The 27104-nt window shown below is 53.2% G+C and overlaps 1 protein-coding gene across 1 annotated transcript in view; it reads left to right on the top strand.

Moving 5' to 3' along the window:
• Positions 1-26595, top strand: part of LOC309685552 (E3 ubiquitin-protein ligase TRIM36-like) — a gene marked incomplete at both ends in the record, with an annotated part of 38981 nt that extends 12386 nt beyond the window's left edge. Inside the window, 6 exons of the mRNA XM_082501299.1 lie at positions 21889-22035; positions 23115-23210; positions 24145-24398; positions 25050-25174; positions 25715-26008; positions 26294-26595. Of these exons, the coding sequence (XP_082357425.1) occupies positions 21889-22035; positions 23115-23210; positions 24145-24398; positions 25050-25174; positions 25715-26008; positions 26294-26595 (1218 nt within the window). The remainder of the gene's footprint in view (positions 1-21888; positions 22036-23114; positions 23211-24144; positions 24399-25049; positions 25175-25714; positions 26009-26293) is intronic.
• Positions 26596-27104: the final 509 nt, after the last annotated feature.

The raw sequence follows: 27104 nt of genomic DNA, 5'->3' as shown, positions 1-27104 counted from the left end.
CCTGACCCCCACCTCTTGCTTTTCCCTTCTCCTCCCCAAGACTGCACAGCGCAAGATGAGGGAAATGCTCCAGCAGGTGAAGCAGCAGGAGCAGAAACACGCTCCGGGAGCCCCGGCCTCGCAGCACAGCAAGGGAGGCTCCCGCCGTGCCGCCCAGCACCGCCTGATGAATGTAACCCCGCCGCCGGACATCCCCCCCTCCCAAATCCTCCTCCTCCACCCCCAGCGGGTCAGGGGAGCAAACCAAAGACCCCCCCAAACACACAGCCCCCCATTCCCCGCGGCGCTGCGAGGGTGCACAGCCGAGGGGTACGGGGAGGGCTCTCTCCATCCCACAGCCTCCCCCTTCCTCCTCCCTCGCCTCCCGACGCTCTCCCTTTAGTTGGACTAACGTGGGCAGGTTTGGGTACCTCAGCACCTCACGCTTGTGTCTCCCTTTTAGAGATTCTGTGTGCCTTGGAAACCTGAGAGTTGGAGATCTTTTTTTAATTAATTTTCTAATAAAAAAGGAACCGAGTTGGAAAAGCGATGGGGATAGGCAGCACTCTGGTCATTCTCTCCGGGGCGTTGTGGAGGAAGGCTGCCAGTCTTCCTCCCAGTGTACTTTTCCCCGTTGGCTCCAGACTGCTGCTGGGGCTGAGCTCTGAGCCGCCAGAGCGGTTCTCAGCAGACGGTCACTCGGCGCAGACAATGAGGCCCTGAATAGCCCTTCCTGTGCTCTTGATGGCTCCGGACGGCTCTGCTCCTCTGCTGCTTCTAAGGTGGGGCTGCCCCAGTGCCCTCACTCAGGAGCCTTTTGTCTGTGCGGGTCTCACTTGTGACAGGGGGTGGGGGTGTTGCCAAACTAACTGCTGTGCTGCGATGTGTGAGTGGGTGTTCCCGCCCGTGTCAGTGCCAGAGCTCTTCCGTAGGCTCTTCTGCCAGCGGAGAGCCAGGGGCCGCTCCTTCGGGAGAGAGCTTGTTTAAAAAGAGGAAAAAAAAAAAAAAGGGGGGGGGGGGGGGAAGTGGGAAAAGAAAAAAGAGGAAAAAGATAAAAAAAGGGGGAAAAAGTAAAAAAAGAGAAAAATTAAAACGGGGGGAAAGGGAGAAACAGAGAAAAAAGGGGGGGAAAGAAAAAAAAGGGAAAAAGAACAAAGGGGAAAAAGAGAAAAAAGGGGGAAGAAGTGAAAAAAGAGAAAAATAAAAACGGGGGGGAAAGGGGAAACAGAAAAATGGGGGGAAAGGCAAAAAAAAATCGGAAAAAAAAGGGGAAAAAGAAAAAAGGAGGGGGAAGCGAAAAACAAAAGGGAGAAAGAAGAAAAAGGGCAAAAGAAAAAAAAACCCCACATATTAAAAAAGAAAGGTAGAAAGGAAAAAAACAAACAAACCAACCAAGGAAGGAAAGTGGGAACATCCCCCGGGCAGGAGGAGGGACAGGAGCCGGGGGAGGGGGGAGGTGGGGGGAGGTGGCGGTGCCAGCGCCGGCCCCGGGGGCTGCGACACCACGTTTTTGTCCTCTACTGCAAAGTGTTCTGTGAAAAACAACCAACCAAATCCCACCCAACGACATCAAAACCCAAAGAGAAATCTCTCCAGCTCACACGAGCCTGAGCTCCCTCTCCGCTGCTCTCTTTCCAGTGTCTCGGGGGGGTCACGGCCGAGCTGAGATTGGGGGTGGTGGTGGTGGGAGTTTGCTCCATGGCTGTGATGGGGGGAGAAGGGGTGGGTGAGGAGTGGAGGATGTGGTGTGGGGTTTTTTTTGGGGTGGTGGTGGTTTTTCGCCAGGTGTCGCTTTACCCAGTGGCTCGGGGAGGCGTTGGCATCAGGAAGCCTGTGCTAAAGCGGGGTGGGGGCCTCGCCGCAGTTGGTTAGCAAAGCCAAAGTCGTTATTAATGGTTATTAATGGTGCACTAATTACGCCCTTGTAACTGGGAAGCTCAGATGCCCCCTAAGCACCCCCCCGGTGCTTCTCTAGCCAGGCGAGCGCTGGGCGTCCCCCCCGCAGGAGAGGAGAGCACCTCCGGGGTGGGTGGAAGGGCATCACCCAACGGGGAGAGGACCAAGATGGGGCTTGGGTGTCCCTTGGGGTGGCCGGGTGGCGGGGTAGGGCTGCTGGGGGCTGCCACGATGAGGGACACCCCCACACCTTTCTCCATGGCTCCCAGAGCTCTGCTCCCTCCCTCCCTCCCACCCATCCAGTGCCACCGGAGAGGTGGTGTCCCCCCTCCCGGGGCGGGCAGGGGCTGTGCCACCCCATCTAACACCTCAGCGCACCAAAGCACCGCACTGGGGGAGGGACTCTGCGCCTGGTAGCCCCGTGCTCCCCAGCACTGTAAGGATGGGGCTGAGCCCCCACCACGGCCACCCTGTGCAAACCAAAGACCCCCCCAAACACCCCCCCCCCATTCCCTGCAGCGCTGCGAGGGTGCACAGCCGAGGGGTACGGGGAGGGCTCTCTCCATCCCACAGCCTCCCCCTTCCTCCTCCCTCGCCTCCCGACGCTCTCCCTTTAGTTGGACTAACACAGGCAGAGAGAGAGAGAAAGAGAGGTTTTATTATTCTTTTTTCTTTTTAATTTTTTATTTTTTATTTCCTAAAAGCCACCGGTTTTTCATCCCAGGCATGGCCAGAGGAGCTCACCCAGCGTTGAGGGGGGGAGGTTGGGCTGCGGCACACAGCGCAGCGCCTCATCAGTTTTTAGAATTAATGTAACGATAACAAAACTAACGGCGATTTTTAAGTTTTGTAAGGATTTTATTTATTTATTTATTTATTTCATTTCAGAGGGGGTGGGGGCCGGAGGGGGATGTTTGTTTTTTAGCACAAGCCGGCTTTTCTAGAGGTTAAAGAAAGGCCGTGCTCGGCCGTAAACGCTTTGGGGAAAGATCCCGGTTGCAAGGAGAGAAGGTGGGAAAAGAGGGGCAGGGGGGGAAAACAGATTTCCAAGAGGTTGTCAGCCCAGGGCTGGGGGAAAAAAAAAACAAAACACTAGCAAATTTTTTTTTTTTTTTTAATTTCAAAAATAAAACACACACAACCCCCAACCCCAAATGACACACACACATCCACACACAAAAACTACCTCAGGTTTTCATACCTCAGCACATTGCGCTTCTGTTTCCCTTTTAGAGATTTTCTATGCCTTGTAAAACTGATAGCTGGAGCATTATTTTTGTTTATTTTCTTAATAAAAAAAAAAACAACAAGTTGGAAAACACACTCTTACTGAGTGCGAAGCGGGAGAAGGAAAGCAATCCCACGGGTGCCACAGTTCTGCCATAGTCTCCTTCCGCTGGCTGAGAGCCAGGGGCCGTTCCTTCGGAGAAAGCTTGAGAGATGTTTGAAAAGAGAAAAAGAAAAAAACCAAAAGAAAAAAATGGGGGGAGAAAAAAAAAGAGGGGAAAGAAGAACAAAGAGAAAAAGGAGATAAAAGGGGGGGAAGAAAAAAGGGGGAAAAAGAAAAAAAAAAATGAAAAAAGGGGAGGGAAGAGAAAAAAAAAAGGAAAAGGAAACAAAACCCCCAAATATAAAAAAAGAAAGGTAAAAAGAAAAAAAAAACCAACCAAACCAAGCAAGGAAAGTGGTGAAAGCCATCGGGCAAGAGGGACGAGAGCCGGGGGTGAGGTGGTGGTACCAGCGCCGGCCCTGGGGGCTGCGACACCACACTGCAAAGTGTTCTGTGAAAAAAACCAACCAAAACCCACCCAACGACAACATCAAAAAACAAAGAGAAATCTCTCCAGCTCACACGAGCCTGAGCTCGCTCTCCGTTGCTTTCGTTCCAGTGTCTCGGGGGGGTCACGGCCGAGCTGAGATTGGGGTGGTGGGGGTGGGAGTTTGCCCCATGGCTGTGATGGGGGGAGAAGGGGTGGGTGGGGAGTGGGGGATGTGGTGTGGGGTTTTTTTTGGGGTGGTGGTGGTGGTTTTTTTGCCAGGTGTCGCTTTACCCAGTGGCTCGGGGAGTGTGACGAAACGGGAAAAAGGGCTTCACTGAGAGGTTCAAATTAACAATTTCTTTGGACTTCGCTCACGGGTCCAATACGTCACTATTGCATGTTCTGTGTGTGCGATGGCGATTACACCATTGCAATTTAAAAGAAATTAGCGGGATCCACTATTGCGAGCTACAAATGCCCCTGAAAAATAGCAACACAAACCACAAGGGCGCTAGATATTAATACCTTAGAAGAGTGCACCAGTCACAAACTCAATCGCATGCCCTATACCGTACGGATGTTTCTTAGTCACTTACCCTCTCTCTCTCAGGTGAGGTCGCTCCATCCCGGGGAAGTTACCCTGTAGAGAGTCCTGGATGGGGGGGACGGATCTCCGAGGGGCCAGCTGTATCCTTGGAGGATTCCCCATTTGTCTCCCCAGACCCTGTGGTTTATATTTCCTGACTCGGTGAGGGTGCAGGATTATGCCCGAGTGGATTACGCTGTCTGGGATATTTCCCTCTGGTGGGGCGATAGCGAAGTCTCTGTTGCCAATTTGTGATGTCCGGCGCTCAACCTCACGGGAAGAGTGGTGGGATGGGACTCGGGGCATTTTGTTTGTTAAGGGCCATTTGGTTTTGGTTGTTCTGTGCCATCTGGAGATAAGCCCGGGCTGAGCTGTTCTGCAGCTGCCCCCAAGTTCTCTCTGCACAGCCAAGGCACGGCGGGGATGGAGCTGAGTGGGATGGCAGCTCCCTGCCTCTCACCTCTTGTGCTCTGAAACCGGCTTGGCTGGCTGCTCCCATACAGTGTGTTACTGGCTTCCCAGCAGGTAAAGAACCCAGATTTGGGACGCCACTGGGGTGTCCGTTAGGGGTCCTGGGCTGCCCTTATGGGGTCCTGGGAGGGACTCTTGCAGGCCAGAGGGAGTCTGGGGCAGCCCTTCAAGGATCTGGGGGTCCCCTCTGGTGCCTCTGGGGAGGGTTTTGTGGCTGGGGAGGGCCGAGCTGGTTTCAAGAGGTGCTTCCTCCCTTTCTCCAGCCCACCCAGCTCCCACAACACCCCCACCCCCCCAGGTTGATGGGTGCCAGCAGTGCCAGCCTGTCCCACTGGGTCGGGCACTGAGGGGGGCACAGCCCCAGCCGCGGGATGGGAGGAGGAACCACAGCACCAGGGATAGAGACCAACATTTTATTTCTTTAACATTTCCCATGGGGGGCACCCCAGGGTTGCGCGGCTGCACCGCAGCTGGTGCCAGGAGGGACTCCAATGTCCCCCCCACAGCTCACCTGGCTCCGCTCGTGATGCTTTTGATGGGGCTCAGCGCAGTCTCTTCTGTGCTACGGACCAAGCGGCTCCAGGTAGGCGACTGCTGCACCGCACTGTGCCGCAGCGTGGGGAGGGGTGGGGGGCTGCGGCGCGGGGCTGGGAGCTGCTCCCGTCTCACCCAGCTCCCGGGGTCCTGCAGAGGGACTGGAAGAAGCCAAAGCAAGGGACGACAGACACGAGAGCCCGCCCAGAGGAGCAGAGCGGTGAGTGGCCCTGGCACCGAGCACCATGCAAACAGCCCACACCCCACGGCAGCCCTGAGCCGGGGCTGTGCCGGGGGCTGCCGGCCGCTCACTCCGTCCCCTCCCTCAGCAGCTTCTTGACTAGCAGATGAAGGCTGGGAGCTCAAGTCGATGCAGGAGAAGCAGGGAGTGTGGGGGAGACCCCCAGATCCTGCCCCAGACCCTCAGCCTGTGCCCTGCCCTGCCTGTGCTGGGCAGCCCTGCCCGCCTGCTGAGGAGGGGGTGCTGCCCGCGGGCTCCAGTGGAGGAGACGGGGTGCAGCGGGCTCTCTTCTCTCTCCTCCTCTGCAGGGCAACCGAGGAGGCAGCGAGGAGGGAGCACCGGGCCCCACAGGACCCACTGGGCTCCCTGCCAACCATATACCATCCGAGCAGAGATGCCTCTCTCTACCCCCTGTCCCCCCCAAGCCCCCAGGTCCCCCTGCCCTCCTCTGCCGCCTATAGGTCCTATCAGTGGGGACAGCTCCTTCTGGTCCAGGCACCCCCCGGGCTCCTGGGCCCCCCGAGGGCCACCGCAAGAGCCCCGGCAGCCTGTGCTCGCTGGCCAACTCGGAGGACTGCAGCAGCCTGTTGAGGAGCAGCTCCTCTTCCCACAGCTCCCTCTACCACTTCCTGGAGCCCTGGCCCAGTGCAGCAACAGAGCCAGTGGTGCTCACACACTCAGGACAACCCCGCTCTCCCATGGCTGCTGGTGGGGCAGTGGGGAAACTGGGGCTGGTCCTCAGCCAGGAGTCTCCACAGGAGCTGCCAGCAGGGACCGAGAAAGAGTGGGTTCCCCAGCAGGGGATGGACAGGACACAGAGGCCCACGGGCGAGCAACTGTCCCCCGGAAAGCCCCCAGCCATGGACATGGACAAGGTGGTGCAGGAGATCACCCGCGCTTTCCAGGCCTTGAAGGCAAAGACGGAGGAATCCTGCAAGACCACGGGCAGGGAGTGTGGCCAGGCAGACCCAGGGCTGTGCAGGGCAGGAAGATGCCCACGGCAGGGCTGTGCCTGGCTGTGGGGCTACCTGAAGGGCTGGTGGAGATGCCACTAGCCGTGTCTGCTTCTGCCAGCCCTGCAAGTGGTGACAGCGCCAGGCCCAGAAGACCAACAGTGCCCCGAATACTGAGCGGCTGTGGGGTGTGGGGCCGGGAACCCCTCTGGGGTACCCCCTATGTGAAACGTTAAAGAAATAAAATGTTTGTCTCTAGCCCTCGTGCTGTCCTCCCTCCTCCCATCCCACCGCTGCGGGTGCTCCCCCGAGGGAGCAGGTGCAATCAGCAAGCACTGTGTGTTGAGCTCCCCTGCTCACAGCCATGCTCCGCCTGAAGGCGGCGAGGCAGGAGCAGTCCCCAGCCAACTTGGGCGCAAAAAGGTTCATCTGACTCAGCGGGTGAGGAAGGGCCCGTTTCAACTCCGTACCTTTGGCATTCTCAGGTCGGAGGATTTGATGGAGCCAACTGAGCATGGCAGCATACGCTGTGGGGCTCTGAGCTGCTGCGTGGTGCCAGGTCTATCCAACGTCAGGCAGTACGTTCACAGGAGACGTCACCGCTAACAACTCTTCTGAGGAAGTCGGTCCGTTTCTGTAGTCGTAGCCTGCCTGGATAAACAGCCCCACGGAGCTAATAGTCTGCTGAGCAGCAAGGGAGCAGAGTCGCTGACTATCAACCAAGGACTAATATACAGCAACTCACTCTATTGCCTTCCCTTCCCGCTGCCTCCCACAGTTGAGAAGAATCCAACCAGGGAGCTCCAAAGGAGGGGACCCCTCCCCCACTCCCCCAAAGCTGCTCAACACCCCCAAACCTCCCTCACGACACGGGACTCCTCCCACACACCTCCACTCCCCACACCGCCAACCCTCCCCCTCCCCCAACGCTCCGAAAAGCAGCAGTCCTTAGGGCAGACTCCTTAAGCTGACTCCACAGCTACGGCTCCCCGTCGGCTCCGGGGGTCTCGGTGGGCTTTAAGGGGGTCCCAGGGCTGCCCACGGGCTCCCAGCAATGCCCGTGCCCACCACCCGACCCATCTCGGGGGTACCTGGGGGGACTCGGCCGTGGGCTGGAGGCGGGCGAAGGGGGCACGGCCGGGCTGACCTGCCGGGGGCGGGGGGGGGCTGAGAGCGGAGCCCAGAGCGGAGCCAAGCGCCCGGCCAGGCCGGCCCCGGGCACCCTGCGCTGCGGCCGGGGCTGCCGCCACCTGCGGGGAGCGAGCGGGGGGTGAGGGGGCGGCAGCGGGGGACGGGGGGGGGGGCCTGAATCGGCCCTGTTTCCCCCGGGAACCCCCCACTCGGCTCTGCCCCCCCCAAAGAGGCCCAGACCGCCCCCCGAGCCCCCCAGCCCGGTCCCGCCACCCCACAAACCCCCCGAACTGGCCCTGCACACCTCCGCGCCGCCGCTCCTGCCGCTGCCGCTGCCGCTCGGCCCCGCCCGCCCACTCCCGCCCTCCTCGGCTCCGGACCCCCGTCTCCCCCGGTACCGACCGTCGCAGCTCCCGCCCGACGCCGTACACCGGAAGTGCTCCCCCTCACGTCCGCCCACCCGCGCATGTGCCGAGGCGAAAACCCGGGCCACGCCCCCCTGCGTCGCCGCGGCAAACGCGAGCGAGGGGGCGGGGCCGCGCCGAGGAGAACGAGCCCCGCACCACAGCTTCTCTCCGCGTCGGATAATGCGAGGCCGAAACCATCCCAGCCCTCCCCAAAACGAGCCGGACATCCGCCTGCAGAGCTTCGCCAGCCCCTCCGACGGACATCACGGGGATGGGGGGGAAGAAAACAACCGGAAAGGTACTGAAAATAGCTTGGAGATGGGGCTCTCAGATCCTTCTGAGAGGCAAAACCCGGCCTTTGTTCTCATTTTTGAACACGGGGTTTCGCAGTGCTTCGCGGGCAGTGGTTATCCAGGGGCATCAGCTATCCCGGGAAGCGAAAGTTCCCATCCCGTGTGGCAAAAATATACTCGCATGAATAACTTAGACAAAACCAGCCCACAAAAGGACAAGAGGCCCTCTCCCGAAAACCCATTCCCCCCTCACTCCCCCCTCACACAACACCTACTCCCCTCACACCCTCGCTCCCATCTCCCCCCCCCATCTCTCGCCCCCCCTTTCCCCTCTCCTCCCATTCAAAATGGCGCCGCCCTTCCCTTCCTCTCTCGCCTTTTCCTGCCACAGCCGCCGCCCCCCCCCCTCAGGTGACACCGCACACAGCCGCCATGAGGCGCGGCGGGGAGGGCCGGGGCTGTGAGAGGCGATGGCGGTGAGGGAACTCTTGGCTTTTCTCCTCTTCTTTTCATCTCCTCAGGCTTCGGGCAGCCCCGCGTGGGCGGCTGGAGATCCCCCCCTCCCCTTCCAGGAGTGGCCCCGGCCCTGGGGCGGCCCCCGCCTCCCTCCTCCCCACAGGCTCTCCTCAGGGAGAACCCCCAAATCTGTCCCCCGGGCGGCCCCACAGCCTCCTGTGAGGCTGGAAGCAGCGGTTCCCTCGGGGAGAGTCTCCAAATCCGTTCCCGGGGTGTCCCCACAGCCTCCTGTGTGGCTGGGAATGGGGTTTCCCTCAGGGAGAGGCCCCAAATCCATCTCTGTCGTTGCCCTACAGCCTCCTGCAGGGTGGAAAAATCTACAGCCTGGCTAAGGCTGCAGAGGAAGAAAACTTGTCAGTTTCCTAGAGCAAACTGCAGTTTGGAGAGGGGGGTGGTTTGCCAGAGCGCCTTTTAGCACCTGGTCGGGCACATTTCTTTTCCCTCGGGGCTGAGATTTAACATCGCCTTTTCATTTTGCTGGGTTTTGGTTGTATGAATTAATGGGTGTTTCAATGGGAACTACAAGACCTAATTTCTCAGTCGCCATCCCAAAAATTGTGCATTCTAAAAAATCAGAATGCGGATGCAAGAACAGAATTTGGACCAGATTCTCCGGCGCCAGGACAGTGCACCGATGCTCCAGGGTGCTTTCCCCGGCAGCGAAGGCCTGGTCTGGCAGGAAGGCGGTGGTGGGGATGGCGAGGTACTGCTGGCTCAGCCGCCCCACGGCCGGGAAGCGATGCTCGTTCTTCTTCCACCAGCGCAGCAGCTGGTGCTGCGCTTGCAGAGGGGCTCCAGGATGTAGTTTTCCAGTTGCTGGTGGATCTCGGGTATGCTCTCCTCGGGTCCTACCCCAAAAGGATGTCATAGATGCTCTGAGATGGGGCGCTGGTGCATGGGTCCTTGTGAGCAGGCAGCTGGCTGCCGGCATCTGCGCCTGTGGCTTTGGAATCCGAGTTTGGCACCCCAGACTGGGTGGCAGATGGGGACTGGTGGTTGCAAACCCACAACAGCGTGGTTCTCACTGGCTGGTGCAGCTCGCTTCTCAGGCTGGGGCTAAGAAACTGCATCTCCTTGAAGCGCGGGTCCAAAACAGAGGTGATAACTGCTGGGCTTTCGAGCACCTTCTCGAATGCAGTTCCCTTCAGTTTGGAAGACGGCAGAACACGGAGAATGGCATTACATGCGATCTACTCCTTGGTGTGTTGATTGGACAGGGAATCAGTCAAAAGAGAAAATAAGAAAAATTAATTTGCCTTCTACTTGGATGGCAGAAATCTACGAGAGGCAATAGAAGTCGGATGGTTGAACAAAATCTTGCATGGCTTTGAGTTTGCCCTGAGCTGACGGCTGCAAAGCCTATTGCGAAACCTATTCATTTTTGTGATCGTAGTGATTTTTGTTGGTGTTTTGTTTGGATGTCTTAAGAGTATCGTTATCAAGCAATTATCTCCCCCCAGCCCCGCCATGCCCGCCGGCAGCAATGGGCCGATGGGGTCCTCAGCTGTCAGGTGGGAGGCAGCGGCACCGGGGCAGGGAGGGGGATGCCCGGTACCCCCGGGCGGGCCGTGCCGTGCCGCTGGTGTGGCTGGAGGATGCTCCATGGCTGCTCACTGCGGCATTTCCCATGGCAGGGAGGAAACACAGGGGGAGCAGGGGGTGGGGGCAAATGGGGGAGGCAAAGCATCTGCACGGGGGGGAGGGGGGAGGCTGTGAGGGCCATGGAAAGGGGAGTGAAGGGCATCTGCAAGGTTGGAGGGGGTAATGGGGTGCTGGGGGTGTGCAAGGAGGGGGGGCAGCAGGCCGCTGAAGGGGGGTGTAAGGCATCTGCAAGGCGGAGGGGTGGGGGCTCAAAGGGGGAGGTGAGGGGTACCCAAGGTGGGTGTGGGAGGCAGGCACCTGGGCGATGCCTGTTGGGGGTCTCCCCACCAGACCCCCCCTCCTTGTCCCCTCCTCCGCATCTCGATGTGACCCCCTGGTGATGCTGTGGCCCTTCAGAGCAGGGGGACAAAGGCCACTGTCCCCACAGAGCCCCATGCCACCCGGTCACCTCAGCTATTGTCCCACCGGATGCGCCTGGTGTTGGGGTGCAGGCAGGAGGTGGCTGGGTGGTCCCCCCATCTTTCTGCATTTCCTTAGCCTGGGGGAGGGCCTGTCCGCCCCCCCGCTGCACCCATGGGACCCGGCTGCAGGAGCTGCTCTCGGGGGCAAACGAGAGGTGGGGAATTAATTAATCTGCCCTGAAATTACAGCTCACGGGAAAGACTGAGAGGAATTTGCATCTCCGCCAGCAAGGGATGACGGTCACGTCCTGGTGATGCTCAGCTGTGACCTGCGTGTGTCCCCCCCTCACAGCCCCACTTTGGGGCTCTGGAGATGTGTCCTCTCCCGGGTCCAGTCCCCGTCACAGCCCAAATCCTGGCTCAGGAGCCAGAGGGGTCCCCGCAGGGGACGGTGCTGACCCCCACGATAGCAAAGGAGGGAGCCACAGGACCGGTGGCTTCGTCTGGGTAGGATGGAGATGGAGAGGGGCAAGGAGGGGGGTCTCCTGCTCCGCCACCAGAGCAGCTCCCCCAGTTTGGCCCCTCATCCCCTTATAACACTGGGATCAGTGTTATTAATTACACTTTGCGCGAGATTAATTACATTAATCCTCCCTCCTGCTGCTGGTGGCCAGTCCAGCTTGCGTGTGACGGGACGAGGGGGCCGAGGTGGGAAGTTTGCGTGCTCGTGCGATGCTTTTGGCCTCCCCCGGCACCGGGAGGACTCAAAGCCGGACCTGAACCTCTGCTTTGTACTTTTCCTCATCCTCAATTATACCAACGCTTCCCCAGGGAAAGATTTTTCTTTCTAACTGGAGGAGCTGCACTGAGACAGGTAAACTGAGGCAGGACAGTCAAAAATCCCTCTCTCTCCTGCTGGGACAAAAAAAACGCTGCAGCAAAATAATAATTTGGAGAAGTTTTCTTGAGATGGAACAACACTCTCTGCTCCGAAACTCAAAAGTGAGCTCGCCATCCCCTTTCCCAGCCCAGTTTCGATGCTTTGATGTTTTCCAGGCACCTGGCAGCGGCGGCGAAGGACAAAGTACTCGGGGGCCAGAAAAAGCTCATTCCCAGATGGGAACGTTTGTTCCTTTTGCTCGTTAAATTGGCTGGCGAGTGGGAGGTGTGAGCTTCCCCGAGCGTCGCTGCTGCGCGGCGGCAGGTGATGCCATTCGGTCAAAGCAGGAATTTGGGGGATAAAAAGCAGATTTCCGGTATTTTGCTCTTCTCTAAAGAGAAGGGTTTCCTGGAGGCCCTTTGAAAGCTGCAGTTGCGACTCGAGTGTGAGACGTGGTTGGTTTTTTATTTCTTTGAGCGCGGTGATCCCAGTGATGCTTCCCCAGCCCCAGGGGCAAGGGGAGAAGAGAACTCCTGTAGTTCTCCTTCAGCTTTTAAGGCACAGATGCTCTTTGTGCAGCGCTGGCAGTGGTATTTCAGCCAAGGAGGGCATTAGCTGTCAGCCCTTGGCTTTTTCTTTTGAGGAGAAAAATGCAGTTTTGTGTGGAAAGCGGGCTTGCAGCAAGAGAAGCCTGAGCCTGGTTGGGCTGAAGACGAAGCTTCACCCTTGTAGGTTCTGAGGGCCTTTGGAGGTAGGTGGTGGCCATGTCCTGTGGCCAAGTGCCATCTAGTGAGTCCTGCAGGTATCACGTTTGGAGAATGAAACTGGCTGTGCTCAAAAGTGTGGGGTTGGGTCTCCCCACCCCACCCCCAGTTTGGAAATCCCTATTTTAATTTTTCGAAAGGAACCACAAGAATGAAGCAGGAGGTTTGGTTTTGGTTTGAAACACTCAACTGTCTCCCCTTTTAGTAAATCCTTCCAGACTCACGGTGTATACAATACAGGTGACATTACAGGTGGTTTTATTTGGGTAGGGGAAAAAAAAACCTCCTCCAAGTCCGTGTTTTTAGGGCTGTGCCTGAAGGAGGAGACATGCAGAGGTGTGATGCTCGTTGGCTCGTGTGGCCGCGGGGATGGGTGATGACTGGGAGGACGTAAGGGAGCTCTCCTCACCTGGCCCCAGCTTGTACCTTCTTCTTCTCGCTAAACAGAGACACGACGAGGAGGCGGTGATGGACCAGGGAAGAACGAGCACCGTTGCCAATATTCAGTATGAGAAGGAGGAGCTGGAAGGTGAGTCGGGAGAGGTGGCACCAGCCCCACGCGTTTTCCCGTTGCACAAAGTCCCTGCCGCGTCCTGTGCTCAGTGTACGCATCACCTGCAGCGAAACGTGGCGTGCTTCTAAATAAACAAGCACAGTTATTTTCACATTTTTTTTAATGTTGTGGCTTTTAGACAGAGGGGACAAAGCCCCCGTGGCATCTGTGGTGTGAGTGTTGGCCACGGAGCTGGGCAGTTCCCAGCTTGTTTTCTCAGAGGCTGCTCTTGGCTTGGAGAGGTCAGGAGAATAATTTGATGGCTGCAGACACAGGGCTGTGATTTTCTTTTTTTTTGTTCCAGACTTCATTATCGCGGGACTAATTGGATCTCCTCTTGTCGCCTTGTGCCGACAAAGATTTTAAAAATAATTACCTTGTGTGGCTGCTTAATGAGCAGGTCTGAGTGTTGTCCAGCCGAAGCTGGAATTTGAGACGAGGGTTGATACTTTCAGGGCACTTTTAGGTGACCCGGAGCCATCGCTTGTTGTTGCTCTGTTGTTGCAAAGTTAGAGTAAAACAGGCTTGTAAAAAGGGACGGGTCTCTGACATTCAGGAATGCAGTGAAACTAAAATGAAGAGAAGTTGGTGTTTCCTCCTGGGATGGCTGTGCTGGTTTAATCATGGCAGCGGCGTCAACCATCTCCGCAATATCGAGAGTGATGAGAACGCTGCTTTTTTTGCAGGCCACCACACCCTGTCCATGGGCATGCGGATGCCGCTGGTGAGGCAAAGCCACCGGCACCACCGACCCCACCGCCAGAAGCATCGGAAGAAGGAACGGGAGGACTGTGCCCCGATGGAGCAGGGCTACCACTGTAAGTTCCCCCGCAGCATTCGTGAGCCTCCTCGGGGCTGCGTGGGTGCCGGGGTCCTCTGCAAGCAGGTCCGTGTGGCTGATTTGTGTGGTTTGCTGTTCTTCTGAGGGAAAGTGGCATTATTTGGGAGGCAGTTGAAGGCATAATGGATTGAGGCTGGTCTTCCTTAGAGGGATCCTGCCTTTAAAAATGGAAACGTGGGGAAGGAAAGTGGCCCATCCTTATGCAGAGGTGGAACAGATGGTTCTCCTTCTCCATGGCTCTGTGCAAGCCTGGCCAGACCCGGGGGAGAGGGGCCAGTCCAGTATTTAGGGCTGAACTGGTGCCAATCGATGGCCACGTAGGGCTTGCTCCAGCGCTCACTGCCGTCTTCCACGTCCTCCTCAAACTTCAGCCACCTGCGGACATCGGGCACGATCAGCCCCGTTGCAAGAAAACAGCCTCAGCTCTGCAACCCCTTTGGTGCAGCTACGGGGCGGCAAGAGGAGAAGGCTCCGCGCATCGGCACCTGCAGCTGCAAAAGCTTTGCGTCCCAGAGAGCGGAAGGCAGAGCCCGCGGCCGCCACCGCAGCTGGCAGCAGGGATTTACCTTGCCGTTTCCTTCCACTCGGCATCTTCACCCTCCTTCAGGAAGATCTCATCCAGCTTGGTGAACAAGTGGTGGGGAATGTGCTGCTCATCCTCCTCGGTGCCGAGGACGAACTACACCCGCTGGGATGGGGTGTCTGGGGGCAGAAGATAAATCCCGTTACCACACCTGCATTCGGCCTGTCACGCTCACATGCAAAGCGGCCATCGATTGGCACCAGTTCAGCCCTAAATATTGGGCTAGCCCCTCTCCCCCGGGTCTGGCCAGGCTTGCATAGAGCCATGGAGAAGGAGAAACGCCAGATCGGGCAAAAAATGTCATTATCTAGGATGGGAAATAATTATCTGAGCGGAGTGATGAATAAGCACTTTGATGATGGCTTTTAGCAAAAGAGAATTCTTCCTTTTGCTGCAAAGGCTGAACTGCAGGTCCATGGCTACTATCATGACGGATGAGGTGTGACGAGATCAGAGATATCTCCGGGTCATTTTTGGGGCTTTCTTCACCTCTCCCTGTCTCTGTAGTAGTGAGGAAGAGGGTTTGTTGTCCCTCTTAGCTGCCTGCAGGAGGCTAAAATCCCACCTGGGCTGCAGCCTGCGCCTCATCCTTCTCCCCAGGGTCCCCAGCACGCTGTCCCCAGTGGTGGCATTGCCAGGGCCAGTGAAACTTCTCCTCTTGAAGCAGAAGGCTGTGGGGTGCCATGGGGGACGGGAGCCTGGTGGAGATGGTTACAAATACTGTGATGCACAGATTTTTCCTTTGGGGGGAATATTTCCTGCCATTTCCAACAGGCGATTTGCGGAAAATGACCTTGCATTTAGCCAAGAGCTTATTGCACTGGTTAGGACATCCGAGATGGGTCATCCTCTCACCTGGTGGTCTCCTACGGCAGGTCTTCCACGATGTTGCCTATAAAGCCAAGAACCGGGCTGACCTGGTGGCTGGCATCGATGAGTTTCTGGATCAGGTCATGGTTTTGCTGCCAGGAGAGTGGGATCCCTCCATCCGAATTGAGCCCCCGAAAAACGTCCCTTCGCAGGTGGGTGCTGCGGCAGAAGGAGGCACGATGGGGACGGGCAGGAGGGCAGCACGGCTGGGGGTGCTGCTCAGGGGCCCAAATTTACAGGTCACATACCCAGCCCAAAAAGCAAAACAAGCCAGTGGCTTAAAAGACATATCTGTATCTTATTTCCATTTTACCAGGAAAAAAGGAAGGTGCCAGAAGCTCTCGATGACAGTGCTCCTCACAGCAAGCCGGAGAAACACAGCGGTCCTGAACTGGAGCGGACAGGAAGGTGTGAACTGCAATAGTTTGGTGGGGTGTTTTTCTGTTTGCCCCTAAAATCTGAGTGCGCACCTCCCTTCTAGCAGAGTTTTGGGGTGAAGTGGGTCAGTGAAGGGGCTCCAGGTTACCAGCTTGGTCCCTTGGGCTGGGTGGGTGGGAGATTTGGGCAGCTGGGCTCAGCCGCAGCGTGGTTGCACACAGGTTTTCTTGCTTTGGGGTGGAAGCAGATGTGTAAGTACCTCCAGGTAGAGCTCTGCTGCTTCTCAAAGTGAGGGACTGTTGCAATAAGAGGGGACGGGCTCTCAGGTTTGGTCTCTTTTTCTTTTTGTTGGAGGATGGACAGTGGGGTGGATTGAGAACTGGCTGACAGATAGAGCTCAGAGGGTTGTGGTTAGTGGTGCAGTCTAGTTGGAGGTCAGTAACAAGTGGTGTCCCTCAGGGGTCAGTACTGGGTCCAGTCCTGTTCAATATATTCATCGATGATGTGGATGAAGGGATAGAGTGTACCATCGGCAAGTTTGCTGATGACACTAAACTGGGAGGAGTGGCTGACAGGCCAGAAGGCTGTGCTGCTTTACAGCGTGACCTGGACAGGCTGGAGAGTTGGGCAGGGAGGAACCCAATGAAATTCAACAAGGGTGAATGTAGGGTACTGTATCTGGGGAGGAATAACCCCACGCATCAGTACAGGTTGGGGGCTGACTCTCTCCTGGAGAGCAGCTCTGTGGAAAGGGACCTGGGAGTCCTGGTGGACAACAGGATGACCATGAGCCAGCAATGTGCCCTGGTGGCCAAGAGGGCCAATGTCATCCTGGGGTGCATCAAAAAGAGTGTGGCCAGCAGGTGGAGGGAGGTCATCCTCCCCCTCTACTCTGCCCTGGTGAGGCCGCATCTGGAGTACTGCGTCCAGTTCTGGGCTCCCCAGTTCAAGAAAGACAGGGATCTGCTGGAGAGGGTCCAGCAAAGGGCTACGAAGATGATTAGGGGATTAGAACATCTTTCATATGAGGAAAGGCTGAGGAACTTGGGTCTCTTTAGTGTAGAGAAAAGAAGACTGAGGGGGGATCTTATTAATGCTTTCAAATACTTAAAGGGAGGATGCCCGAGGGATGGGAGGAGTCTTTTTTCAGTGGTGCCCATTGATAGGACGAGGGGTAATGGGCACAAGCTTGAACATAGGAAGTTCCATCTTAACATGAGGAGGAACTTCTTCACTTTGAGGGTAGTGGAGCACTGGAACAGGCTGCCCAGAGAGGTTGTGGAGTCTCCCACTCTGGAGATGTTCAAAACCCGCCTGGACGCTGTCCTGTGCAACCTGTTGTAGGTGACCCTGCTCTGGCAGGGGGGTTGGACTAGATGATCTCCAGAGGTCCCTTCCAACCCTGACTATTCTGTGATTCTGTGGTTTTTTTGTATGCCTCAGTTTCTACTGGGGCTAAAATGGGAGAAGGAGACTTCTTTTTAGCAATGGAAGTTACTCTGTGCTTGCGATTGTCCTTCCTCAGCCAAGAAAACTTAACGTGGTCTTCCACGAAAATGGTTTAATTTTTTTTCCTTCCTCCAGGCTCTTTGGAGGTCTGATCCAGGATGTGAAGCGAAAAGCCCCCTGGTTCTGGAGGGACTTTCGGGATGGTCTGAGCCTGCAGTGTCTGGCGTCCTTCCTCTTCCTCTACTGTGCCTGCATGTCCCCCGTCATCAATCACCTTTGGGGGACTGCTGGGGGAGGCGACCAACAGCCACATAGTGAGCACCTCTCTCTGTTGGGTGGCACGAGAGAGGACAACACTCATGCAAAAGTCCTTGCTGCAGTGAATTTGCACTTGTGGTTTTCCCTCTAATGATTTAATTACTCGCTGCTGCCTCTCTTCCCTGGACAGAGTGCCATGGAGTCGCTGCTGGGCGCATCCATGACCGGCGTGGTGTATTTCCTCTTTGCTGGCCAACCTCTCGCCATCCTCGGCAGCACCGGCCCCGTCCTCGTGTTCGAGAAGATCCTCTACAAATTCTGCAAGTAAGGCTGGCTGCTGCGGCCAGGTGCTGCGAGCGCCTTCAGAAGAAGGCAGGGATGGAGAAAAGATGTTTTTGTTAGTGGTAGTTGGTAGATTTAAGTTGTCTTCTGTGTCACAGACATCACGCGCTGCTGCTTTAGTATGTGACGGTGCAGGAGCCCTCGGTCTCTGAAGGATGGATGGGTGGTTCAGGGTTTTTAGAGTTAAAGTGAAAGAGCAGGAGGAGGAGAAACCACAAGGATATGGATGCCCGAGATGGGCTGCACAGGGAAGATGAGACAAATGACTCTGGTTTGGGAATGAGGGAAGATTTGCTTTCCTCTCAGTACAAACTCGGGCACTTTTTTGCATGTTTTTTGCTGGAAGTGGAAATATATTTTACCCACATATCCAAACAGTTCTCTGGTCAAATGTTTTGATGATTTTTGAAAAAGCAGGAGCTTTTCAGGCAAAATGGATATTTTCCATGACAGTCTTTTTGTTGTGGCAACTGTGATGGGAGATTAACCTCTCTTATTGCAATTAAATTTATTATGAAGCCCCAACTTGCTGGCAGCAGGTAACTGGGTGCAAACCCAGCCGGTTTCGCTGTTAGGGCATCGGGGTGATGTGGGAGAACACCACCTTCCACAACAGGGACCTGACCTCAATTAGCCTCCGAGGCATTAACACAAGGTAATTGTTAAAGAATGATAATTAAATAATTGGCCTCTCCTCCTGCGGGCCCACACCCTGCGCCGCAGCCCCGAGGCTGTCTGTCGTAGGACGTGGAAACTGCATTTACCATCCGCAGCCTTGACACGCTCCTGAATTGCTGCCGACTTTCCCCAAAGGAAGGCACGGCTCGGAGCCTCTTGCTGCCCTTTCCACCCTGCGTTTTCTTTTGCTTTCCCAGGGACTACGCACTCTTCTACCTCTCTCTACGGCGTGCATTGGGCTGTGGACCGCCTTCTTCTGCATGGTGCTGGTGGCCACTGACGCTAGCTCTTTGGTGTGCTACATCACCCGCTTCACCGAAGAAGCCTTCGCCTCCCTCATCTGCATCATCTTCATCTATGAGGCTCTGGAGAAGCTGAGTCACCTGCGAGAGGCCTACCCTGTGCACACGCACAGCAAGCTGGACTTCCTCACCATCTCCTAGTGGGTTTCTTCCTCCTAAAGTGCCGCTGCCCCTTGGCAGGAGCTCAGGGCTGCACCTCCATCGCCTTCCCCTCACCTCTGTCTTGGCTCCTCTCCTCCCAGCTGTAAGTGTGAGGCACCGACCCATCCCAGCAACGAAACCCTGCAGTTCTGGGAGAGCAACAAGATCAATGTGTCTGGCATCACCTGGGAGAACCTCACGGTGACTGTAAGTGCCCCGAGTCACTGCTTCCTCGTGCCGCGGCCGTGGCGTCCAGGGGCACTGGCCTGGTGCAAAGCTCAGAGCCCTTCGGGTGATGATGGGCTTCCAACTGTGCCAGTGCTGCTCTGAAAAGTCGTTATTTCAGTCTAAGGTGTGGGTTTAACCCCCTTGGGCCTGGGAAGGAGAGTCCACCTCATCCCTGACATGGTGGGCAATAACTGTTATCCTCAGGACAGCGGTTCTGTCTGGGAGCAAGGTTCAGTGGGTGCTTTGGTTATTGGAGAAGTTGGAGGACTTCAGTTCATGCTTGAAGGCCATAATTAGCTTCCTTAATTGGTTCCTAGTAACTCCAGGCCTTGCTTTCTTACTCAGCGCTGTCTGAAGGTACGTGCATAAACTTGCATGTCTGAGCAGCTCCTTGGGCCATTGTTGCTGGAAGCAGAGCTCAGGCACAGGGTGGGACGCTCTTATAGACATCTTCACCCCCCTTGGCTGTGTCCTGTGAGCCCGCCCCCTGTGAGCCCGCCCCTGGGAAGGGACAATTTGTCTCTTCTCCTTTCCTGTCACTGTTGTCTTAGCCCTCCTTCCCCGTTCCCTCTTTCACTCTCCCCAAGAGTTTCCAGTGTTTCCTTCCCCTCTGGTGTCTTCTTCAGCCACGGTTACCTGCCGTTCAAGCGGAGGATGTGCCATAGGTCTGTGGTACGGTGTCCCATCACATCTCCTGTCTCCGCTGTCGTGGAGAGTTTCATGGACCTGCCTGTGGACACGATGGCCCCTACACACCTGAAGTCCTCTTCAGGCTGAGAGATCTGGGGCTGTTCAGTGTGGAGAAAAAATGGCTCAGGGAGACCTTATTAAGGTGTCTCAATGCCTGATGGGAGGGAATGAAGGCAAGGGAGCCAACTGTACCTCAGGAGTTCCCAGTGAGTAGACTCGGAAGGTTGTCAAACCCTGGAACCACTGGAACACTGCAACCGCCCAAAGAGGTTGTTAACTCTCCACCAATGGAGATCTTCCAAACCCTCAGGAGTTCCCAGTGAGCTTTGAATTTTGAGGGTGAACAAACACTGGAACAGGTGTCTCAGAGAGGTGGTGGAGTCTCTAATAACGGAGTTATTCAAAACCCACCGAGAGAAGGTCCTGAGCAACCTGCTGTAGCTGACCCTGCCTCAGCTGGGGCTTGGACTACACGGTCTCCAGAGGTGCCTTCCAACCTCACCCATTCTGTGAGTGTAGAGGACAAAAGTAAGACAGAAAGAAATGAGAACAGATCCCCTTGGCCACAAACACCTTGGTCTCCTGTGGAGAGGACCTGTGATGAAGAGAGGAAACTTATAATGAGGAAGGAGTAGCAGAGATGGAGTGTTATGCACTGACTGTAATCCTCCATTTCCCATCCCTCGTGTGCCTCTCCAGGCGGGAGTGAGAAGAAGAAATGCAAATGCAAATGAAGGAGTAATTTGAGCCTAGGGAAAAAAAAAAAAAGTGGGGTGGGGGAATGGTCTAAAATATTTAGTCATAGTTTCTGACTATCCAAGTCTACTTGACTTGGCAATGAACTGATAATTTGTAAGTGATTTCCCTGTCTTTGTTTTGACCCATGATCATCTTTCCCCTCGTATCATCTTGAGGACGGGGAGCGAGTGAGCAGCTTGGTTGTTGTCTGGCTGCTGGTCAAGGTTAACCCACCTTTCATAAACCCGCTTTCATTCACAACCAGACTGGAGAGCACTTTGTAACGTGTGTGGTGGGGATGGGAGAAGCAGATACTGGGCTGATTGTTCTTGAATTCTGAGAGAACTAGACAAGGTAATCTGCTGACCTCTTCGGTCTCTAGCTTGCAGGCTGTAATTCTTACTTACACGAGGAGATGAATAAAAGTGTGCAGTTTCCGTTAGGTGTGACTGTGCACTGCTGTGGAAAAACTGCTTCCACAGACTAACAGCATGACTGCAGTTTTTGGAGATGTCTGCCTGCACAGCTAATTTTCCTGAACATTTCCTTTGTCTTTGGGCTTTTCACCATAGCCTAAGATAACATTTGGAGCTTGAGAGTTGGTTTTGGAGATGGTCTGCAACCTTAGCTTTGAGTGTCCGTGTTTATGCTACTTTATGTGCCTTTTAGATGGCTTTATCTGTTGCACGATCTTGGAGTTGAGCGGCACTTTTTCCCTCTTTGAGCAGTTATTTCAACACGCTCAGTTTTTGAAAGATGAGTTTTAGTGAACACCAGGTTTTTTACAGTGCTGTTTAAGCTGTTGCTGGAATTAGCGCTCAGCATGAGCAACTTGTAATTGGAGTCAGACAGAAAAATTGAAACACTGGGGCCTTTTGTCTTTAAGATGGCTGTGACTGGTGGTGGTGGCTGCGTTTCATTTGTTGCTCCAAGAGCAATGGCTATGTGGCTGGTCAGAGTCTAGCTTAGACCTCAGTCATTACAGTATTATGTCAACTCTTGCTTTAAGAAACAGTTCATAGCTGTTTCAAGAGATGCCGGTGTGAACAGGGTTAAATTTGACAGGGTGGACATGTTCTGTATTGCATTTACATCTCCGAACTGGAGTGCGGGGAGCTTGAGGTGTGCAGACAACTTCAGGGATTAGCAAAATGGTTGATTGCAGTATGGAGGCTATGTGATGTGTACACAGACATTGCTACAGGTTCACTCACTGTAAACCTGGTGAAACTGTTTGTTTTCATCTGCTGGCTTTCACTGGCATGGACAAATGTAAAAGGTGGAAGATAAACAGAATATAAAAAATACCCACTGATAAGTCAGACGCTGCTGTGGGATAATTGAGTGTTTTGGTGGTTTGTTGAGCACCTCAGTTTTTGGAAGGACACCTGCATTCTCTCTGCTCTCTTTTTTTTTCTTCCAGATTTTGATGTGTCCAGAACATGAAATGGAGAGGGTAAACATGTACTGTGAAACCTGCAGAAGGCCTGTTTGTCGTCTATGTAAACCGGGTGGATGTCATGCAAACCACAGAGTAACAACCGTAAGCACTGCCTACAAAACCTTTAAGGTAAAAGTAAATATTGTTGGACCTGGCCTTAAGAAGGGGGAAGAGCACTGAGCCTCGGGTTTAAGGGCAAACTTCCCCTGGCAGGATGCCAGGACGTGTGTTTGGAGGACACTGAACGAGTCATGAGGCATGCTGCTGTGCAACATCTGTTAATGTATATATTAGTGTGACATAGTGTGCGGCTAAGAAACTAAACTATATTTTCTATGAGGCTTCAAACAGAACCCCTTAAAAGCGCTTCCACCTTATGTTAGCCAACTGTGCATCAGGACTGACCAATGCAGAAGGTTTAAGAAGTTAATGGTTTACAATCTGGCTTTTTTAAGGCAAGTGTCCTTGTGGCTTGGGTTAGCTTATACTTCAGAAGCACTCCTGAAGAATCTGCATCGGCAGTTATCTGCTGGGACGCTGTATGTTTTTGAAGTTGCAGAGCTGTTGATTCCCTAAGCACCATACAACAGGGCAGACTTGCAAACACTGCTTTGTTATTAAAGAATGATTGCTGCTGCCTCCTCTTCTTCCTTTGCTTCCTCTCTTGCTCACAGGAGAGAAAAAAAAAAAAAAAGCCCATCCCAGCCTGCCTTCTGCTCTTTGGCCTCCTCGCCTGTTTGCAAGGCTTTTCCTGTACAGCTGTTAACTCTTGCAACTAAGGAAGTGCAGAGACACTCCTAAGTTCAAGTTTCCAACCACTCATTTTTCTAGCAAACCTTACTACAGATGAGTTAATAACCTATGAGGCTTTTCTATTAGTTCTGGTAATGTCTTGAAGACTCGTGTTCCTAGCCTAAGAGAGAAGGTGACTGCTGTGGCTGGGGAAGGATGAGCCAGCTGAGGCTGTCACCTCTTCTCCTCAGAGGCTGTGCCACCAGTCCTGCACATGGCAGTGGCCTGATGTCCCGGGCCAGTCATGGCGGGTCACTGAGCAGTTCTCCGCAGGGTTGCTGCTCATAACTGATGGCAGGCTCTTGTCCTCGTAACTACAGAAACTGAGTGCTGGCTGGGTGGCCCACCTGTGCTTGTTGTCAGTTTGGGTGGGATGCCCTTGTTCTGCCTGCCAGTTTGCTGTTTTATTTTAACAGGAGAAGCTTTCAAAAGATATCGAGTACCTCATCAGTAAGGAGAGCCAGGTGAAAGCTCGCATCACGCAGCTGGATCTGCTGCTGAAAGAAACAGAGGTGAGAGTGGCTTGTGGGTTGTCTGGGGATGGACCTTGCAAGGACACAGCAGGGACTCCAAATGGAACAGTGAAGTGTTCCAGATCCTTTGGGTTTTTTTTTTTTGTTAGCCAGCAAAACCATTTCTGAACAGTTTGTGTTGGTTCTGAGTCACAGACGGTAAGACCTAATCCTGACAGTGTGGGAAATTTGGGCAACCTACAGAGGGAAGTTAAGTTTTGGGTGCTGCTGTGAATTTAATTGACATAAAGCTTATTTGATACCTTACCCAAAGAGAGGTGGGTTAGACTTACAGCTCTTGCATATGAGTGGTGCTGCACAATTTATGCTGTCTGTTTACCTTGAGGATGTTGCAGTGAAGTCAGAATTAAGGGCAAAATCTCCCTGCAGAAGAGTCAGAGCTGGGAGCTCACATACGAGCTGAAAAACGCAATGGCAAAAATTGGCAGGAGCTCCTGGCCCTGCCTGTATCTTGCTGCAGATGGCCTTTGTGCTTCATAGTTCCTTTAATCCAGGGCACTCATCAGAGGTGGCACTACAGGGCATAGGGGAGAAACTGGGCTGGACTCCCAGTTCAGGGTGACTGGGGAAGGTGGAAGAGCACCTAGGTCTTGGGCATGAAGACTTCAGACGCTGACTTGCTTTTACAGTGCTTTTCCATGAACTATTTAGACAAACGCTGTGCGTAACTCAATACATAATCGGAGGAATAATTTCCTGCTCTTTCCTCTCTGCGTTAACATAGGAGACGCTTACTAGCTTGGGTGCAGTGCTGATTGCATTTTCAGTGTTGAAGAGCATAACAAAGCTCGTTAGTCTTGTCAGTCAAACAGATGACTAGTTTGCTCTGATCTCTTGAACAACCCTAAGTACATTTCTGTACACAGCCACAGTGCTGTGGGATCCGTCTAAAATGTCTTTTGTTCCCTCCTAGTGCAACAGTGAAAGAGCTAAAGAAGAAGCATCTCAGAGTTTTGAGAAATTATCTCATGTCCTGGAAGAGAAGAAATCCGCAGCTCTTAGGGCAATTGAAGCTTCTAAGAATTTAAGGCTGGAAAAATTGCAAACACAAGCAGAAGAATCTCAAGGGCTCCTGGAAAATAATGGCCTTGTAGGACTTGCTCAAGAACTGCTTAAAGAAACCGATCCATCTTGTTTTGTTCAAACAGCAAAACAACTTCACGTCAGGTATCTTATTAATTATCTTCCGTTCGAGGTACAGGTACTGTTCCAGGGATGTCTGGTCAGTCATATTCTTTGGACACCTGCTAAGAAAGTACTGAATGCAAGTACTTTGTGTTGCAGAGCCTCAGAGGCGGTCCCGGTACCATTCAGTAGAAATTCCTATATTACAGTGTGCGTTAAAAAACAGCCCAGAGGAGGGTCTCTGTCCTGCGCCAACGCCTAGCCTTCTTCAGTAGGACTGCAGTGGAAGGGTAACCCATTCAGCTCACTGATACAGTCCTTTGCTCAGAGATTGCATCGGGTATTTGCAAGTTAATCTAACAGGTCTCTTCTGGCTTTAAACTCTTTGATCTGAATAGTTGTGCTCCATTAGCGCTTCACACCTATTTTGTTCTTTGAATGTAATGCCCCAAATTGTTAAAATGCTCTGCCAACCAAAAGATTCCCTGTTAGTTATCTTTACACTGATGTACAAAAGGCCTTTAAATTTTGCACTTTAATTCTGTCTAGAGAGACAAGTTTCTGGGACACATGAGTAAGTACCTGAAAAGAGAACTTTTTTTAAAGCAAAACCTAGCGGTTTTGCTTTAAGGAATGCACCCATGTGAATTCCTTTTTCCCTCTTCTGCCATCCCTCTGCTTCTGTGCTTTCAGAATCCAAAAAGCTACTGAATCTCTCAAGAGCTTCAAGCCAGCAGCTGAAACTACTTTCGAGGACTTTGTGATGGACATAGCCAAGCAAGAAGAGATCCTTGGTGACTTGTCCTTCCATTCCAATGGTAAATTATGAGAGCATCACGTCTTTCTTGAGTTACAGCTTTAAGGGCTTCTCTGGAAAGAGGCAAAACTTGTGCAGGGCTGCAGTTGCAGAACTCAGTCTTGTGACTTGCATTGTCCCTTCTGCCTCTGTGATTCTCAAGGCATTACCTGGCAGCAATGCTAGCTTCAGCTTTGATAAAGAAGCTAAGATGCCATGGCATTCAGAACCAGTTTACATTGGCTTCCAAAATATTGTAGTTAAGTAATACTAGGTCTTCCTAGCAGCTTTTTGTCGTGATTGCATGACAGAAAAGAATAGGTTTTTATATGGTTTTTTAGTTGCCAGCAAAAATAAATAATACAACTTTCAAAGTAAAACCAGAAAGGATTTAAGTGCATGAACAGACCCATCCTCATCTGCACTCTTTGACTGAGTCAGATTTCCCCCCGCACTGTCCCCCCAGTGCTGTAGCCACTCAACAAAGGGCTTCTGTGTTTAATTCTAAAACAACATGTATCTACATTTGAGGTTTTTTTCTCCTGAATCTCTGTCATTCCAGGTCTAGAAATACCAGAAATCAATGAAGAGCAGAGCAAAATGTACAACAAAGCTCTGATCAGTTGGGAATGCCCTGGGAAGACAGACTCAGCTGATATCTATGTTCTTGAGTATCATAAGCTTAATAGAGAAGAGGAGAGTACAACGTGGCAGGAGATCGAAGTTTGCAGCAAGAGCAAAGTAAGATCTGATCTCGATGACGACAGCAGCTATGCCTTCAGAGTTCGAGGATATAAAGGATCCATCTCTAGCCCTTGGAGCCGAGAAGTTATCTTGCGTACGCCTCCAGCCCCAGGTATTGGGTTTTCTTATGTCCACAAGCTGCTGGTGGTGTTAAGAGCTGTAGGTGGTTTCCAGTAGCTCCCAGACTTCTACTACACTGTTACCGGTTGTATACATGTTTAAAAGCACTGTTAACAAACAGGTTAAGTAGGTAGCATACTGAGACTGTGTTAGCTTGCGTAATGTTCCTGGTAGCCTTTAAAAGCGAGGAATTCTAGTGCCAGCATGACTTAAAATATAGTTTATAAGCACAGAAATACTTAACTAAGAGAAAATTTTTTGGGATGCTGTTTTTCAGTTCTCAGTTTTCTTTTTGATGACAAATGCGGGTACAACAGTGAACATCTCCTGCTGAACCCAGGAAGAACCTCTGTGGAAAGTAGGGCTGGATTTCCTCTCATGCTGGGGTCTGAGCGCATGCAGGTCGGATGCTACACAACCCTGGATTACATCATTGGCGACACTGGGATTGCCAAAGGGAAGCACTTCTGGGCTTTTCACGTGGAAGCCTATTCCTACCTGGTGAAAGTGGGAGTTGTTTCTAGCAACAAGATACAGAAGCTGTTCCATAATACCCATGATGTGACCAGCCCAAGGTAAATTGCAGACTCTTGCTTAATACATGTTTTGTATAAGGAGATGGCTTTTTAAAAAATAAATTAAGAGCGAGCCTGGTCTCAATTAGTATAGAAGATGAACCTAAGCAGTGGGAAGTGGCTTGAAGGATATAGTGTAAGCAGGTTGTCCTGTTCATCCTCTACTATTAGTAGGAAGATGTTCTAATTGTCCAGAGTCCTATTTTCTTTCTTTCTGGGAAAGAAATCGGGTTTCTACAGATATCAAGATATGTCAGTTAAAGCAAGAAGGTTAAAAAAGAGAAAAAAAAGCATCATTTGCAAGATTGAAGCAATGCTTAGTTGTCAATAGTAAGATTCTGCCTTAATTCCCTTAGCATACTAGGTTTGGCAGCCACTCAGAGGTACAATGTTCACTGTGCATATCTGTGTGTCTTTGCTGTAGCTTGCGTCATGGTGGATTCCAAGTCACTGGCTCATCCCAGGCTATAGATTTGCATATGACACTGGAGTGCTACTGAGCACAAGCCAAAG

The sequence above is a fragment of the Vanellus vanellus genome, assembly GCF_965231255.1.
Source record: "Vanellus vanellus genome assembly, contig: HAP1_SCAFFOLD_47, whole genome shotgun sequence".
Lineage (NCBI taxonomy): Eukaryota > Metazoa > Chordata > Aves > Charadriiformes > Charadriidae > Vanellus > Vanellus vanellus.
The sequence above is the reverse complement of the archived record's forward strand: the minus strand, read 5'-3'. Positions and strand labels throughout refer to the sequence as shown.